Below are 18,779 nucleotides of genomic sequence, written 5' to 3' on the forward strand. Positions count from 1 at the left end.
GTTCTTTTGCCATAATATGACCTAAGAAATGGTCGTGTGAGGGAGCCTTGGTTGACGAGGGAGGTTGAATGTCTAGTAAAGAGGAAGAAGGAGGCTTACATAAGGTTGAGGAAACAAGGTTCAGACAGAGCAGTGGAGGGATACAGGATAGCCAGAAGGGACCTGAAGAAAGGGATTAGGAGAGCTAAGAGAGGGCATGAAAAATCCCTGGCGGATAGGATCAAGGATAACCCCAAGGCATTCTATGCGTATGTGAGAAACCTGAGAATGACGAGAACGAGGGTAGGTCCGATCAAGGACAGTGGTGGGAGACTGTGTATTGAGTCGGAAGAGATAGGAGAGGTCTTGAACAAGTACTTCTCTTCAGTATTTACGAACGAGAGGGACTGTATTGTTGAAGAGGAGAGTGTGAAACGGACTGATAAGCTAGAAGAGATATCTGTTAGGAAGGAAGATGTGTTGGACATTTTGAACAACTTGAGGATAGACAAGTCCCCCGGGCCTGACGGGATATATCCTAGGATTATGTGGGAAGCAAGAGAGGAAATTGCAGTACCGTTGGCAATGATCTTCTCGTCTTCACTGGCAACGGGGGTGGTACCAGGGGACTGGAGAGTAGCGAATGTTGTGCCCCTGTTCAAAAAAGGGAATAGGGATAACCCCGGGAATTACAGGCCAGTTAGTCTTACTTCTGTGGTAGGCAAAGTAATGGAAAGGGTACTGAGGGATAGGATTTACGAGTATCTGGAACGGCACTGCTTGATTAGGGACAGCCAGCACGGATTTGTGAAGGGTAGGTCTTGCCTTACAAGTCTTATTGAATTCTTCGAGGAGGTGACCAAGCATGTGGATGAGGGTAGAGCAGTGGATGTAGTGTACATGGATTTTAGTAAGGCATTTGATAAGGTTCCCCATGGTAGGCTTATGCGGAAAGTCAGGAGGCATGGGATAGAGGGAAATTTGGCCAATTGGATAGAAAACTGGCTAACCGGTCGAAGTCAGAGAGTGGTAGTAGATGGTAAATATTCAGCATGGAGTCCAGTTACAAGTGGAGTTCCGCAGGGATCAGTTCTGGGTCCTCTGCTGTTTGTAATTTTTATTAATGACTTAGATGAGGGAGTCGAAGGGTGGGTCAGTAAATTTGCAGATGATACAAAGATAGGTGGAGTTGTGGACAGTGAGGAGGGCTGTTGTCGGCTGCAGAGGGACTTAGATATGATGCAGAGCTGGGCTGAGGAGTGGCAGATGGAGTTCAACCCTGCCAAGTGTGAAGTTGTCCATTTTGGAAGAACAAATAAGAATGCGGAATACAGGGTTAATGGTAGGGTTCTTGGTCAGGTGGAGGAACAGAGGGATCTTGGGGTCTATGTACATAGATCTTTGAAGGTTGCCACTCAGGTGGATAGAGTTTGTAAGAAGGCCTATGGAGTATTATCGTTCATTAGCAGAGGGATTGAATTCAAGAGTCGTGAGGTGATGTTGCAGCTGTACAGGACTTTGGTTAGGCCACATTTGGAGTACTGTGTGCAGTTCTGGTCGCCTCACTTTAGGAAAGATGTGGAAGCTTTGGAGAGGGTGCAGAGAAGATTTACCAGGATGTTGCCTGGAATGGAGAGTAGGTCGTACGAGGATAGGTTGAGAGTTCTCGGCCTTTTCTCGTTGGAACGGCGAAGGATGAGGGGTGACTTGATAGAGGTTTATAAGATGATCAGAGGAATAGATAGAGTAGACAGTCAGAAACTTTTTCCCCGGGTACAACAGAGTGTTACAAGGGGACATAAATTTAAGGTGAAGGGTGGAAGGTATAGGGGAGATGTCAGGGGTGGGTTCTTCACCCAGAGAGTGGTGGGGGCATGGAATGCGCTGCCCGTGGGAGTGGTAGAGTCAGATTCATTGGCGACCTTTAAGCGGCATTTGGATAGGTACATGGATGGGTGCTTAATCTAGGATAGAAGTTCGGCACAACATCGTGGGCCGAAGGGCCTGTTCTGTGCTGTATTGTTCTATGTTCTATGTTCTATGTTCTAATTTATTTAATGTTATTTTCATTTAATTGTGCAAAATATAAGCCTGTTTGGAGTGCTGCTGATAATCACTCAAGTTGCTTTTATATACTTCCAATTTGATATGCTAAGTAAATTATCCTGTGTAGGTTTGCAGTTGGGATTAGCCAGCTGACGCCTTGATATTTGTAATGAGCCAAAATGACAAGCAATTCCTCAGGGACTGAGCAAAGAGTGTTTTCTGTTTATCGGAAGAGAATTGATATGTTGAAGAATTTTCTTTTGTTCAAGATGTACCAAGGAGGAAGGCTGACATGAAGGTGGCACATGTTCCCTCACAATTGGTGTGATTATTTTGTAATGAATAGAGCTAGTTTGTAGAATTTTGAATTTGCTGGAAGAACATTTTCTATTTGTCATCACACATTCAGTTCCTCTGTGTACAGTACATTGTCGATATTCCACTGGGCCAGTTTGGAACTCCGTTCATATTTGGGCAAAGAAGGAAATCTTAAAACTCCCACGTTGTGTTGTGTTGGGGGAGGGAAAAATATAATTATCATACCACATACTTGATAGCACATCACAACAATCCTAATTAGCACCTCAAAGCTTCTTGGGCAGCATTCAGCATGGCAGATTTTGATGTATGCTTCACATTATAAAAACATCAGTAAACTTAATTCATTTTTAAATGAGAAAGAGCTTTGATATAGGCTGCTGTTTGCTTGTTGTTGCAGACCAAATATAGTACCTATACAGACCTTTAATTTTGCGTTCTTCTCTGCTACAGTTCTAACTGCATTGAACAATGTATGCATTGGAAGGAGAGGGATGTTTAAGAAAATTCAGTGAAGCCATGTTATTACAAACGTTTCCTCTGCTCTTGCCTATTGACCTTTGCATTGGTGAATTAAAACTATTTTGCCAGTTTTTAAAAATAAGATATATCAATGACAGACTAATCTGGTGCATTAATTATTCTGTGGATAAATAAATGTTCTTAGCTGCATGAACCTGAAGAGTATTATTTTATACTGTCCCTTCTTGATTATTTCTTTTCTGCTTCCCCTATTTTTGAGTAAATTAAATCTTTTAACTGTTTAATGCTTTGAATATCTCTGGGGTGTCTAATGCTTTGAATATCTCTGACAAATTCTTGAAATGCTGGTGATGAATCATATACAAGAAAAACTGGCATGTAATTAATTATTTTCTCAGTTTCCAGAATACTGGGGTGGAGGGGGAATGAGCAACTAAGTTTGCCATTTGTGATCCCTATTATGCTAACCATTTAAAGTGTACTCATGAACAAAAATGAGTTTAATCCAGACCTGGTGGTGAATTCCCCTACAGCTAGGATATGTTTCATTGTGGCCATTTTTTAAAGTTGTATGCTTTATACAACAACATAACTCAATAAAGACTGGGATATGGGGGAGTGGCAGTTGAAATTGTGAGGTGGCAGATTTTTTTTTCCCTGTTTTGTGACTTTGATATTCTGTGCTTCAGAAGGCAATAATGGCATGGTCTACATATTTTTAAGGTGGAAGTAGATACATTATTGTTAGGCAAGGAAATGAAACACTATCAGGAGTAATTAAAAATATGGATTCCAAATATAAATTGGCTAATAACTTATTCAGTGGCTGGGCAGGCTGGATGGGCTGAATGGTCTACTTTTGCTCCTAGTTTGTATATTTGTAGATATATTTAAAGGAGGGGTGTAGATCTGTGGGCTCAACTGGATGATGGTGGAGATTTCTGAGGTACTATGAAAATCTTGGGCAAAGATGATCCTGGAGGATTTTGGTTTGTGTGTGTGTGGGAGTGAGAAATGACACTTGGTTAGCACATGGTCGTTTGCAACCAAAGTACGGAGTGTTCCAGGTATCTCTGTGAATACTCCTTCCTTCAGCAACGCCATTATTATTTGGTCATGCATCTCATTGCTGTTTGCAAAATATCATATGATTGAAATGGCCGTATATTTGCCTTTTTGGTATTGAATTTTAAAAATCTTTTCTGTCCTTTAATTATATCCAGTGGTTGATAAATCTTTAACAGAAGAAAATGTCAAATCCAAACCTGAATGGTAAAGGCAAGTTCAAAGAAAAATTTGCTAACGTAATCTGGAATGCAGTAGAAACAGACTTAACTGAGCTAACTGCAATGTTTATAAAGGAGTTGCAAATACACATGAAGAATTTTATGGACATGTACAACATGTATCTAGATTTTATTAGAACTGAATAAATGACTTCAGTATAGAGGTAGCTCTTACAAGCGTGATGGCCTGAAAAGCATTTTATCTTAAAACATCTGTCTATTTGAGAGGCATCACAAAATGTGAAATACAAGTCTCTCAAAAAAGGGACTGGAAGATGGCCTCTATTGCTGCCCTCTTGTGGCATGCCAGTGGAAAGGTACATTTTGAGCTTTCAGATTTTTGATTGTTTGTTTGTTTGTTTGTTTATTTATCTTGCTTGTTGACCTCAAGTTTTTACAGAGTTGAGAAAGTGCAATATGTTTGTTAACATTGTTAGGCTGGTGATAACTGCATCCAGATAAGAGAAATCAGGCAAGAGTAGGGAAAAAAACAAAAGAATCAATTTAAGGAAGAGAAGCCTTTGGTTGCACTGCTGAATCTTTGTTCAAGGAATGGGGAAATATGTGATAGACTTTTGTCCTTTTTATTCTCTCTCGGGCCAGGAGAAGAGGGAACAGGTGAATGAAAGTTCCGTAAGGAGAAACCGAGGAAGAAAACGGCTGTGGTACACACACCAGGAGATTTTTCTTGGCTGTTTGGGCAGAAATGGTCAATAATCCAGGAGGAAAGGGATAGGCTTATATTTGGTTAGATGGTGGAAGGGAAATAAATTACTTCTGAAGAGGCAGGTATTTTAGTTGTGCTTCAGATGGGGAAGTTGGAGGTTGTTTTGCAAAGAGGGATGTTAGAATTATTTTATGTAAGGGTGTGGGCTGTTATTAGGCAGTGTCAGATGACTCTGACATGAGAAAAATTGCATTTTTAAAAAATTACTTTTGAGATTTCTAATCAATTTCTATTTGAATCTGCTTTGCAGAGTATTTATCATAACCGTACTATTTAATATTTCTTATCCCTTGCATCTATAACTGCAGTAAAGAATGGATATTTTAAGGACCTGTCGTGGAGCCGTATCATGACAAACATTTTGCTGTTCCTGCCTGGTAATCTTTTTGAATTGATGAAATTAAATCATTTTTAAATAATGAAGTAATAATTGATATGCCAAAAAACAAAATAATATGCAGTTTGAGTGAATAAATAGATCATTACAGGGCTACATGAACCATAGGGTCTAGATGATCTTTTTTCATTCTTTCAGAATAATTTTTATTTAATTTCTACTTCCTCTGGTGTTACTCCTCCTGTTCAATGAAAACAATTTTATAACACCTAGCATTAATATTTTTATTACGGTGTTTATGTACTTTAGAAGTGCTGCTTTGATAACTAATTGTAACTATAGCAATCATAGTCTTTCAGTCAAAAGAAACTAGCTTGAGCACTTCTGGAAACAAATCATGCAGAGTAGAGAAATCTTTGTTTCAGTCGCTGTTTCTTAGTAATAAGAGGATTTGGGCTTCAATTGATTCTCAGTGGGATTGTGGTTCTGATCCTTTCACTAGTTCAGTGTGCTTTTCAAAGCATTATAACATGCTTCTTCGAGAACAGGACCAGGCAGGAAATACTCTTCAGCTGCTTTTAAGATTTCCAGGTGCATTCTGTGGTCAGCGCTCATTCAACCAAATTTTGCTGTCATTAGTGACATTAAAATGTAAATTCTCTAGATGTTGTGGCAGAAAACCTTGAGTTACGAGTTATTGGAAAATGTGCAGTATTTGGCCATTAGCTTTGCAAAATGTCACCTCTCACTCAACCATCCTATGGGGTTCATGCAGTTGTTGCTTTTACCTATTAAACTCAGCACAGAAAATTGCAGTTGTGGTACTTAGTAGGGCAACAAATATTTATGACATAACCTCAGGATGGTGCATTGCCTCTGTAGTGGCAGGGTTTAAGGAGCAGTTGCAGGACACTTGTTTTTCTTTCTTTTAAGAGAGGGTGATCAGACAGTGGTCTTGTCCACATCTAGAAACATAGAATCCCTACAGGGTGGAAACAGGCCAGTTGGTCTAACAAGTCCACACTGACCCTCAGATAACCCACTCAGACCCATTCCCCTATCCTACTACTCTACATTTACTCCTGACTAATGCACCTAACTACATATCCCTGAACACTATGGGCAATTTAGCCTGGCCAATTCACCTAACCTGCATATCTTTGGATTGTGGGAGGAAACCAGAGCACCAGGAGACGAAGGTGTAGTTATGGCAGATGTTAGGTAGAAAATTAGGTGGAGAGCTAAGCTGAATACGGAACGTTCAGAGGAGAAAAGCAAAAAGAGGGGCAAAGAGGGATTATAAAAAGGAAATCTCAAAGTCTTCTATACACATGTAGGAAAGGGGTGTGGCAGTGGTGATGTTTATAGACTGGCAACTAAGCGCATCAAGATACTCTTCTGGGAATATGGGTTCAAACCTAACTTTGACAGATGGTGAAATTTGAATTAATAATAATCTGAAATGAAACAAAAGTTGATCTAATAGGGACTGTGGACAGCATTAGTTGTCATAAAATTCTCTCTGAGTCACTCATGTCCTTTGTGATGATATTTGAGATGTATTTTGTCCCGATTTTTGTTTTAGAAGAGAGGTTGAGACAGAGTTGCCAAGCATCTGTTTCCAGCCAATAAAGTCAACAGCTTGTGAGGCCATGGTTTTTTAAAAAACATTTGAACAATAGAAGCAGCCTGAATGGGTGGAGTCAAACTCCCATAGAACCAGGATTTTAGTTTAACTTCCAATAGCTGTTGGGGTTATGACAGATGCTATACATCTCTCCCTGCTAAGGCAAAACACTTGAGGTCTCACTCTTGCAGTTTTCTCTTGATGGTCTTTTCTCCTGGACTGGAGCAATATTGCATCTGAGACAATCAACTTCACTGGATTTGCCTTCGCAAAGGATATGTTTATGGAATGTTACTATCATGGAACAGCTATTTGGTGGTAGTTAACATGTGAAGTATTTTGCTGGTTACAGTTAAGCCAATTTTTAAAAATTCAAATTTTGTCTGTAGTTTAACTGGATTCTAAGAACAAAGTGTATTTTGCTTTAAATCAAGATTAGAGCGGTGCTAGAATACCACAGCAGGTCAGGCAGCGTCCAAGGACCAGGAAAATCGATGTTTCGGGCAAAAGGCCTTCATCAGGAATTCCCGAAAAGCCAATTTTCCTGCTACTCGGATGCTGCCTGACCTGCTGTGCTTTTCCAGCATCACTCTAATCTTGACTCTAATCTCCGGCATCTGCAGTACCCACTTCTGCCCTGTGTTTTGTTTTAAACCTGGTAGTTTGACCAATTGAATTGCATCCGGAACACAGTACCTTACACTTTCCTCTTAAAATAAGAAAAATGATGGGTTATAGGCTATCTGAATATATTTTGAGGGGGTTTTGTCTGGTACATAATATCTTTAAAGAAGAAAATCTGCTTACCTTACTGTTCTGGCCTACATGAGACTCCAGACCACTGAGCAATATGGTTTGCTCTTAATTAGGGATGAGTAATAAATGTTGACCAAGCCAATGACTGCTGCATTTCATGAATTAATATTTGAAAAAATAACTATAATAAAAGATGGCAGGCAGAGTAGAAGGGCTGAATTAGGAACTAAGATGGGAGGAGGGAGGTATGGCTAAAACATGAAGTGAATGCATTGCATGTGTCTTTATGAAGGAAGCAAATGCAACCCAGGCCATGGAGGAAACTCTGTCACCAGACATCTTCAAAAAATGATGATGTGGTGGTGGTGGTGCTGGTGGATAGACTGTGCCTGAAGTTGACAAGACACTGGGACTAAATCAGATGCATCCAAGATAGAGTTATAGAGTCATACAGCATGGAAACAAATGTTTTGGTCCAATTTGTCCATGTCAACCAAGTATCCCATCTGCCTGCATTTGGTCCATATCCCTTGAAGTCTTTCTATCCATGTACCTTTTCAAATGTCTTTTTAAATGTTGTAATTGTGCCAGCCTCTACCACTTCCTCTTGCAGCTCATTCCATACAGGACCACCTTCTGCGTGAAAATGTTGCCCCTCAGGTCCCTTTTTAAATCTTTCCCTTCTCATCTTTAAACCCATGCCCTCCAGTATTGAATTCCCCTACCCGAGGGAAAAGACTTTGGCTATCACCTTATCTATGCATCTCATGATTTTATAAAGCTCTGTCACTGCTCAACCTCCTAAGCTTCAGAGTAAAAGAAGTCTCACTCAATCCAGCCTCCTCTTCTAATTCAAATCCTCTAGTCCGGGCAACATCCTTGTAAATTGTTTTTGCACCCTTTCTAGTTTGACCACAGCCTTCCTATAGCAAGGTGACTAGAATTGAACTAGGAGAAAATGAGGACTGCAGATGCTGGAGATCAGAGCTTAAAAATGTGTTGCTGGAAAAGTGCAGCACGTCAGGCAGCATCAAAGGAACAGGAGAATCGATGTTTCGGGCATAAGCCCGATTCCTGAAGAAGGACTTATGCCCGAAACGTCGATTCTCCTGTTCCTTTGATGCTGCCTGACCTGCTGCACTTTTCCAGCAACACATTTTTAAGCTCTGACTAGAATTGAATGTAGTATTCCAAAAGTGGCCTCACCAATGTCTTGTGCAGTTACAATATGACATTCCAACTCCTGTACTTAATGTTGTGACCAATGAAGGCAAGAGTGCCAATACCTCTTTCACCATCCTGTCTATATGTGAAGCTGCTTTCAAGGAATTATGAACCTGCACCCCCAGCTCCCTCTGTTTCTACAACACTCCCCAGGGCCCTACCATTGGGAAAGTACAGAAGGTGTGAACAGGTAGGGAAGGACTGAAGTTAGGGTTGCTTGACAAAAGCTCAGCTAGCATGACTTTGACCAGATAAGAACTTGCGGTAAACAATGAGGTGCTGGAGGCAAGGGTAGTGGTTTAACGAGGTAAAGAACATCCATTGTGTAATGCCAGATAGCTTAATCCTTACTGTTGATGCTCGCTGATTGTAATGATGACCCACTCAATCTAAATGTTGCCTTATTTGAATGTTGTTCCCTGTAAGTGACTATATGATTCCTTAAGAATCTGCTGTTTGAGAGAAGACCAAGAACTCATGTCTTTGTGTACATGGGCAATCGCTCTCTCTCTTCATGGCTTGGAATAAAGCTAAAGAAGGTAGAGCTGTACTGTGTCTCTGAATGTTTGCTTCGACTGATACGGGGATACAGAAACAGGACAACACCATTAACAGTGTAATGTCCTTCAGTCATATGTATTTATAATAGGTGAATTCATGATTCAGGCCTTGGTGTTCAGGGAACAATTTCAAACTGCACTTGAAACAAAATTTGCAAGCATTGTGAATAGCGGGTGTGAGTTTCAGTGGAGGGTGAATGGATCTCTCCCAGTTAACTGAAACTGGGACATTGGCAAGTTAATGGAGTGGCAAAGTAGGGGGCAGATTTATACTTAATGTGAGGCAGTGTGAGGTGACCTTCAGTAGAAAGAACATGGAAAGGCAGCATAAAATAAAAAATGTCTGTAAGATTACAGAGATCTGGATGTATACATGGATATAAGGGGGCTCTTTTGGTGCAGTGATAGTGCCAGAAGACCCAGGTTCAAGTCCCACCTGGTTACATAGATGTCTCATGTAGGATCAAGTTGATTTTTAAAAAATGTGTATGTTATTAAAAGTGGCAGAACTGGTGGAAAGGGCAGTTAATAAAGTGGACAGTATCCTCAGCTTTATTATTATCAAAGGCATAGAATACCAGGGCGAGGAGGTAATGCTGAACTTGTATGACATTACTTAGTCCTCAGTTGGTATTGTGGACAATTCTGGAAGGATGTTGAAAGTAGAATTACAGGTAGATAGGATAGTGAAGAAGGTGTTTGGTATGCTTTCCTTTATTGGTCAGAGTATTGAGGACAGGAGTTGGGAGGTCATGTTGCGGCTGTACAGGACATCAGTTAGGCCACTTTTGGAATGTTGCGTGCAGTTCTGGAATGCTTCCTATCGGAAGGATGTTGTGAAGCTCGACAGGGGTCAGAAAGACTCTATGACGTGACAGTAAAAATTGGAAGGAGTGGCAAAGAGGTTTGCAAGGATGGTTTTGGAGACTAAAGACCTCCATTATGAAATTTAATTGGAGAAGTTGGGATATTTTCTTTGACATTAGTAAGGCTAAGAGGCAATTTGATGGAAGTTTTTAAAATTAAGAATCTGGTCATAGTAGACGGGGAGAAATTGTTACCAATTGTGAAATGATGTGGGGTTCAAGGACATACGTTTCAAGTAATTTGCAAGAAGGTGCAAAGATGATGTGAGGACAGCTTTTACACACAGTGCGTAGTCAGCGTGTGGTGGAGGCAGTGGCAGTCAAGAGTTTCAAGAGGGTTTTAGGTTATTGTTTCTATGTAAGTAATGTGGATGGTTACAGGGGAAAATGCAGGAGCATGTTCATTTGAAAAGCTGGTGAAGATCCTGGTTGAATAGCCTCTTGCGCTGTAACAATTCATAATTTCCTTTTTCACTTTTGAACTTTTTGTATTTAGCCTGTTCTTGTTTGTATTATCAACTTAATGACTGTTGTATGCACCTATGTGCTTAATATTGCTTGCTCTGTCTCTTTCATCACCCAAGGAGATCTGACTTTTTTCCCCTTGTCAGAATGTGTTGTGACAATACCCAAGATAGTCCATTGTCTACTTGTCGGGTTTTGATTTCAGTTTACTGGGAGAGATCCATTCACCCTCCACTGAAACTGGTACTTCCCTAGTTTAATGTTTTACAGGCAAAGTACCAGATGGTGCCCAGATACTTTGTTCGAACACCGCATAGTTAACCAATACCATAATCGTTGTCTGTCTGATTTTTGTTTTTCTCTTCTCCCTAAATGTTGCTCTGCTGATATTTTGATCCTCTTGACCCACCTAACCAACCATATTCCACACAAGCATATAAAGCAATGTCTCTTTCCTGTTGGTCCAAAAACATACTCATCTAGAAAATTATCCTCTTCTCCCAGTTTTTTTTTTCTTTAATTGTATTACTATCCTGGTGTATTAAGATCATTACATTAATGAAGAGAGATTTGCATCTCCCTGTCATTTTCTTCCATTCATTCATAGGCATTAATTAATTATTTTTGATGAGATACCAATCAACTTATCAAATCCAAGATGAAATCTATTTAAGTTGTCACATTGTCTTGCTCAAGTAAATTTTTTTGGGAGATTTAAAAAATAAGTTTATTCTTTTTAATGTATTGCAGGAGGCTGACAGTGGAGAAGAAGAACGTAGATCCCAACCACGCAGGTAAGAGGCAGCACTTCATTTCCTAAGCAGTGTCTATTCTACAAGGACTTGCAAAAAATAGGGTGCATAAAATTTCCTTTAAAAGCATCTTGATATTTTGAAAATAACTGTAGAAATATGATTTAAAAACCATTGTTAATCCAAGAATTGATCTACGATGCAAGTGCTCCACTCTGTGGTAAGAATCATTACTGAAATGTCAATTTTGGAGCTTATTTCGAAGATAACCTTAGAAGTATTAAATAGCATAAAAGAATTAGGTTAAGGTGAATAGTTGGTGACGACAGTTTGAATCTTTTTCGTTGTTAACTTGGGTATCAGGGCAGTTTTATTGGCGGGGGGAAGCACTGCTCTTGCATTTGCAATTCTGTGTGTGCTCTTGATCCCCTGTCTCTCTGTCTATTTCTGTCACATTCTGGCCTCCTGTCTAGCGTGTGCATTTGTGATATCTCTCCCTCTCCTGCATAAGACCTGTCTCTTTCTCTCACTTGTGAATGGGCCTTCTCATGTGAGCGCAGGCCCTACTTTTACCCCAAACCGTGTGCTCCTGTCCTCTTGCAGATACTCTGTCTCTCTCTCTCTCTGTCTCTCACATGATCTTTCTTTCTCTCTCCTGTGTGCATTTTCTGTCTAGCATAGCACACTTAGAATGTGATGAAATTAGAAACGATAGATCTGGTTTCTTCGTAGTCTGTAAAACAGAAAGAACAAAATTAGAACTGATCCTTGGATGTAATCTGGTGCCATTGTCTTTAATCCATAATCCACATTGTGCACTACAATTAGAAGTCCACCAGATGGTGCCCAGATACTTTGTTCTTCAAGAAACAAAATCCCATATTTGTGCTTTACATCGTGAAAGTGATGGACCGCTGACCATTGACAAAGACCACTGTTTCTTTTGGCAGGTTTTCTGTTAATTAATGCAATGATAACAAGCAGCTCTTCTCAGTGTTATATCTAGTGGGGCATTATTGCTGTCCATTCTGCCCAGTGTCATTTCTTGGATACAACTCCAATTATGCTTTCTTGGAAGGCAGGAGGGTGATTGTACTTTTGACTTAAGCTTTATTATCAATGTAGTCTAGTACAGGAGTACAGTGAAGAGTGTAGAATTTTTCCACACATGGTGCCACCTTAGGCACAAAACACGGGTACAATTAGTAACATAGAGAAATAAAGTTAAAAGCATTACCATTGTTCTTAGTATAAGTAGAAAAATAAAGTTAAAAGTTGCCATTATCGTCCTTCCTAGTATTAAGTGGAAAAATAAGATACAAAGGTTAAAGTTCAACAGTCTTAAGTGCACTCCCTGCAAGGGCTTGGTCCCAACTACTTTGGCCATTCAAGGCGATGCTACAGATGCAGGGGGACCAACACTACGACTTTGAGCACTGGGACTGTCACTAATTCAGATGTTGGTTATATGGTTGATTATTTTCTATTATTCTGTGGTGAGATGATGCCAAAGATTTCCTAACTGGGCCTAGCTGCTAGGCCAATTCTTAGACCTGGCACTTTTCATAACTGGCTTATTTTGGAACAGACATCACTGCTCCAAACTCAGGCCTTTGGTTATTATTGTGTTCTACAGCAACATGCATTTTTATGGCACCTTTTGAGACAGTGAAATGTCTCTGGGCACTTTACTGAGCTATAGTCAAACAAACTTTGACACCAAGCCTCAGTAACACAAGAAACGAGAACAGGACTAAGCCGTTTGAATAATTGAAGCTGCTTCAGCATTCAGTTGGAGTGTACCTGATGTAATCGTGGCTTTAACTTCAGTTTTGCCAGCCTGTCATAATCTTAGATTCCTTTTTTGATCAAATCTGTCTAACTCTGCCTTGAATATATTCAGTGACCCAGCCTTTACTGCTATGTGGGTAATTATGTCCAAAGATTAACAAACCCCTGCAACAAGACCTTTCTCCTTGAGTGGCCTCAAGCGGTTACAGTATGGGAATGGGAAGAAAAGTCATCAGAATGGAATTGAGCAGGGGCAGTACCCACCCATCTGGACAGTGGGAGAGATATTATAAGAGGATGCAGTAGTAAGCAATGACCTAACTCCCAGACAGGTTGAGAAGTTTGTAAAGGAATACTTTATCATGGCAATAGTAACATAGGATATCAATTGTGACTTTGAGGACCATTTTATTAGTCTGGTAGAAGTGTAAACCTGATTGGAGTAGTTCAAACAGGCCACTGCAAAAATTGAGAAAGCAGATTTGGGAGATATCATTACACCATTAAGAACTGTAAAAGAGAAAAGAGAATTGAAGATGACATGGGAGTTTGCAAGGATACTAGACTTCAAAGGTAATACTTTGAGAGAAGTTTATGATAGTAGATCTGGAGGGGAAAACTAGCCATTCACTCAAGGGCTGGCAAAATAAGTTGCATAATCAGTAGTTTAAGAGAATATATTTGAGACTCAAGTCTGTCTTGTAGACAAGAAGAACCAGGAGAGGTTGTGAATGGAAACAGAGAAACTAGAAAAATATTAAGTACAGGGCTAGGACAGCGTGAACTGCAAGGTAACATTGTCCTGCTATGCCAACTAATCAAAGGAAGCATATTTTTGATGGTGTTTTAATGCGTGTAGTTTATAGTTGGAGTTGACCAGATTGGAAAGAGAGTGCAGTGGCTAACAATTCTGCAGCATTTTAACTGCCTCCTGTCTTGTTTCTGTCAGATACTCAATACTCAATATATGCCTAAGGTTGTGGAAGAAGGAAGTGTGGAGCTGGATTGCATATCTTTTTTGTGAGCAGCATGTTAGAGGCACAATCTTTGTTCTGCAGAGCTTGCAAAGGGTTTTTCTTTATTCACTGTGGGTCATGTGTGTTGCTGGCATTTATTGCCTGTCCCTGGTAGTTGTGCTTGAAACAAAGTATTTTTGTTGGTGCTTATAAAACAATGAGCACCAATTTACAGGACAATGCTGTTTCAGTAACATTAATATAAATTATTGGTACCAATTTGGTATCTATCCAAAATGAACACGCAAAGATTTACAGTGAAAGAATCGGGACAAAATGGGAATATTTCACTCTCGTGTCCTGATGTTTGAGGACAAAGTACATTGTGGTAACCCAGTCAGCCCTTTCATTTTGACATTTGAAGCCATTTTATATGTGCAAACATAGTGTCACAGTAAAACTGAGAAAACCACACCCTACTTGAATAAGAGTCTAAATTGGGTAGAGGAGCAAAGGGATATAGGGATACAGATGCATAACTCACTTCTATTGGTGACTAAAGTCTGTAAACCTTCAGAACAAGCACAGGATAGGATTCATTTTTGGAGGGAATAGAACTGAAAAGCTGGCAAGTTATGTTAAACATGTACAGAACCTTGCTTGAAGTACTCTGAGAATATAATTATGTTCTCCCACGAAAAGGCTATAGAGAAACTGGCGAAGGTACAAAAAGTTTTCAAAACAATGATTTGAGAACTGAATTAATATTCTTTATCATTTTAAGGCTGAAAAAGCTTGGGATCTTTTCTGTAGAAAACATGTTGAGGGCAGCCTGTAGCTTAAAATTGTGACGAGTTTGAAAGATAGATGGAATGTAGAGATCTTTCCACTTGTTGGGAAGGGGTGTAGAATGCAAATCTAGGAACTATAAATAAGTTACTAAGCAATAAATGTAATACGAATTCACATAAATTGGTAGTAAAAGAGCAAAAGTTACTCCATAAGTAGTTGTTGAGACGAATAATGCACATACATACTAAGTAGGCATAGGTTTAGGATGAGAGGGGAAAGATATAAAAGAGACCGAAGGGGCAATGTTTTCATACAGAGGGTGGTACGCATATGGAATGAGCTGCCAGAGAAAGTGGTGGAGGCTGGTACAATTGCAACATTTAAAAGGCATCTGGATGAGTATATGAATAGGAAGGGTTTGGAGGGATATGGGCCAAGTGCTGGTAAATGGGATTAGATTAGGTTGGGATATCTGGTTGGCATGGATGAGTTAAGGGTCTGTTTCTGTGCTGTACATCTCTATGACTCTATATCGCATTTGCTGTAGCCACTTTTATGTTTTTCATTTGTAGGATCTAAAGGAGGAAGAAAATAATAGCAAGTTAGACCATGTCTGGTTATAAATTTCTCTCTTTATTCGGATCCATACTTTATTAAATATGATGTACCATAGTACGCTAGGTGCCAAAGGCTTTGTCCAGACGGATGTAATCATTATTCCTTGTTTTATTTCCCTTTGGCCTCTATTATACTTACAAAAATCGAAAATTTGGGCTTCTTTGCAAACAAGGTAAATTGTGCCATTTCTTTGGATGATACAATAAACAGAGATCATGCCTGCTGTTTCAGATGAATTTGAAAGGGAGTTCTTTTTCACAGAGCATTTATTTCTCAACTAAGATAATTAAATCTGATTATCTGGCCCGTTTTACCTCATTGCTGTTTGTAGGGCCTTGCTATGCACAATCTGGCTGCTGTGTTTCCCTTTTTTTTAAAAAAGCACTGCATATCAAAAATACTTAATTGACAAAAAAATGCTTTGTGACATTTTGCAGACGTGCAAGTTGCTCAGTTTGAATCACTTTGCAAAAGCTCAAATTCCATCTTTTTGATAATGCCTTTCTGGGCAGTGTATTTGCGAAGTCAAAAACACAAGCCAAAATTGCTGAAAAAAACAACCATCTGATGAAGGAGCAGCACTCCGAAAAGTAGCGTGCTTTCGATTAAACCTTTTGGACTATAACCTGGGGTTGTGGGATTTTTAACTTTGTAACTCCAGTCCAACACCGGTATCTCCAAATCATGAAAAAAACTCAATAAGTTTGGCAGCGTCTGTCGAGAGACATCAGCGTTAATGTTTCGTGTCCAGTGACCCTTCTTCTGAACTGTTTACTGAAACCAGTTAGGTGTCAAGTAGTGCAGGTGGAGTCAGAAAGTTTGAAAGGGACGTTGATGGGTTAAGTGAGTCAGTGTAATAGTGAAAGGGAGTTTAAAGTGGAAAACTGAGTAATCCATTTTGAGCTCAACAAAGGTAGATCAGAATAATTTCTAAAATAGTAAGAAGCTAGGAACTTTGGATGAGCTAAGATTTGGAAGTCCAAGCACAGAAATCACAAAAAAAACTAACAAGCAGATTTAATTAAAAACGTTACTCATCTTCAAGATTGGAGCTAATGTTATATTAACATAATTTTTGTTTTGGGAGGGGGGCATATGTGAATCAAAAAGATTGCAGGGTAACAATTTGATAATGATACCTGGAATGGTACAGGAAGGGGTAGAGTGTACAATCTTTCTTTTTAAAGAAAAAGCAGCAAATTGGGCCAAAGGGAGGGGAGAAAATGTTTAAAGGGAAATTAATAGCTGCTCATTTAAAGGTGTGTAGTATTTGAAACTAAATAAATGAACTAGTGATGCAAAGTGAGATTAATAGGTGTGATGCTACAGCCATTACGGAGACACAGTTACAAGGAAATCAAAACTGGCATGTAATATTCAGGGTTAATGAGTTTTCAAAAAAGGAGAGGCAGGAATGGAAGTGTAGTGGAGCACCTTAGGTACTATGAGATGGAATAAATAGGAGATATAAGAAATGAGCAAGGATCAGATGATATAAAATACATATTGGTGGAGGATTGAACTATCATGTGGTAGAAGATGCTGGTGGGGATAGTCCATAGGTCTTCAAAGACAACCAATAATGAAGGACAAAATATACTACGGGCAAACTATCGAGTAATATAAAAACAGTAAGAGCTTCTTTAAATATATTAAAGGAAGAAAGGATAGTGAAAATAAGCCCCTTAAGAGAACAATAATATACAACCTGTAATTGGCAGAGGAGTTGAATAAATAGTTTGCACCAGTCTTCATTGTAAAGCACACTGAAAGCATTCCAGAAAATACTAAATAATCAAGAGACTAAAGAGAGGAGATGGAAATAAGCACAATAATTATCACTAGAGGAAAAAGTGCTGGACAAGTTGATGATGCTGATAAGTCCCTTCGACCTGATGGGTTGCATCTTTAAGATTTTAAACAAAGTAGCTTCAGAGAGGGTGGATGGGATGGATGCATATTATTGTCGTTTAAAGTTTAGCAATCTTTCATCTGTCCTGATGAATGCAGACTTCAACAGTAACATGCTGTGACTAAATGACCATTTAGCTTCAACTCGAACTGAGAAGGTGGGTGAGACTGCTTTGAGATTTTTACTGCTTGCACTATTCTATAACAACAATATGGAGTCTAATTTTTTTTGGAACTGAAACCTGTTTTTATGTGGTTCCACTCCTTGGTAGAAAGAACATCAGTTCTCTGTTACTGGCAGTGGCAATTGTTAACAGCCCTTCAACTTCAAAGTGCACGTTTTAACAACTTCTAGTTGATCCACTTATTTTTTAAGTTATAATAATCTTCTTATTATTTTGGGAGGTAGGCTCATTTTTCTACCCAGAAATAAATGTTCCATAAACTTTATCAAAGTTGTACGTTGATCTCTGGGAAACTTAGCAGATGAAATATATCTTATCTAGATTATTAAAATCAAGAAAATTTGAAGCTCAAACATTCTGTATGATGGACTAATATTACTAGATCACATTGGCATGATACAACAAAACTTTGACATTAACAGTGCTTTTTAAATTTCATAAAACATATCATATTGCTGCACAGTCATTTTAAAGAAGCATGACAGAGTCACCGGAGATATTAGGGCAGTTGACCAATGAAAGAAATGTTCAAAGAGGCAGGTTTTAAGCATCCTAAAGGAAGCAAACAGGGTAGAGATCCAGGTATTCTGGAACTTGGAGCCTAGGAACTTGAAAGCATAGCCACCAGTAATGAAGTAATCAAAATCGGGGTTGCTGAAGAAGCCAGAATTAAATGATCATGAATACCTTGGAATGTTGTGGCATTTGAGGACATTACAAAGGTAGATATGGGTGATTTTGTAAACAAAGATGAAAATCTTAAAATCAAGGTGTCCCAAGAGGAAAAGGGAAGTGTACATAAGGTCCAGGCAGCTAAAAAACAGAATGGGCCCTGGAGGAATATCGGAAGAGTAGGACCAATCTTAAACAAGGAATCAAGTGGGCTAAAAGGGGCCATGAAATAGTTTTAGCAAGCAGAATTAAGGAGAACCCCAAAGCCTTTTATTCTTGTATTAGAAGCAAACTGGTAACGAGAAAGGATTGGTCCACTGAAGGATAATGAAGGAAAGCTATGTGTCGAACCTGAGAGAATGGGTGAGATTCTGAATGATTACTTTGCATCAGTATTCACTGAGAGAGACATGATGAATGTTGAGATT

At 39.3% G+C, this 18,779-nt stretch overlaps 1 protein-coding gene across 1 annotated transcript in view; it reads left to right on the plus strand.

Moving 5' to 3' along the window:
* Positions 1–18,779, plus strand: part of ssh2a (slingshot protein phosphatase 2a) — a 168,306-nt gene that overhangs the window by 35,001 nt on the left and 114,526 nt on the right. Inside the window, exon 2 of the mRNA XM_072589735.1 lies at positions 11,425–11,468. Coding sequence (XP_072445836.1) covers positions 11,425–11,468 — 44 coding nt within the window. The remainder of the gene's footprint in view (positions 1–11,424; positions 11,469–18,779) is intronic.

This window comes from Chiloscyllium punctatum, chromosome 19, assembly GCF_047496795.1.
Source record: "Chiloscyllium punctatum isolate Juve2018m chromosome 19, sChiPun1.3, whole genome shotgun sequence".
Lineage (NCBI taxonomy): Eukaryota > Metazoa > Chordata > Chondrichthyes > Orectolobiformes > Hemiscylliidae > Chiloscyllium > Chiloscyllium punctatum.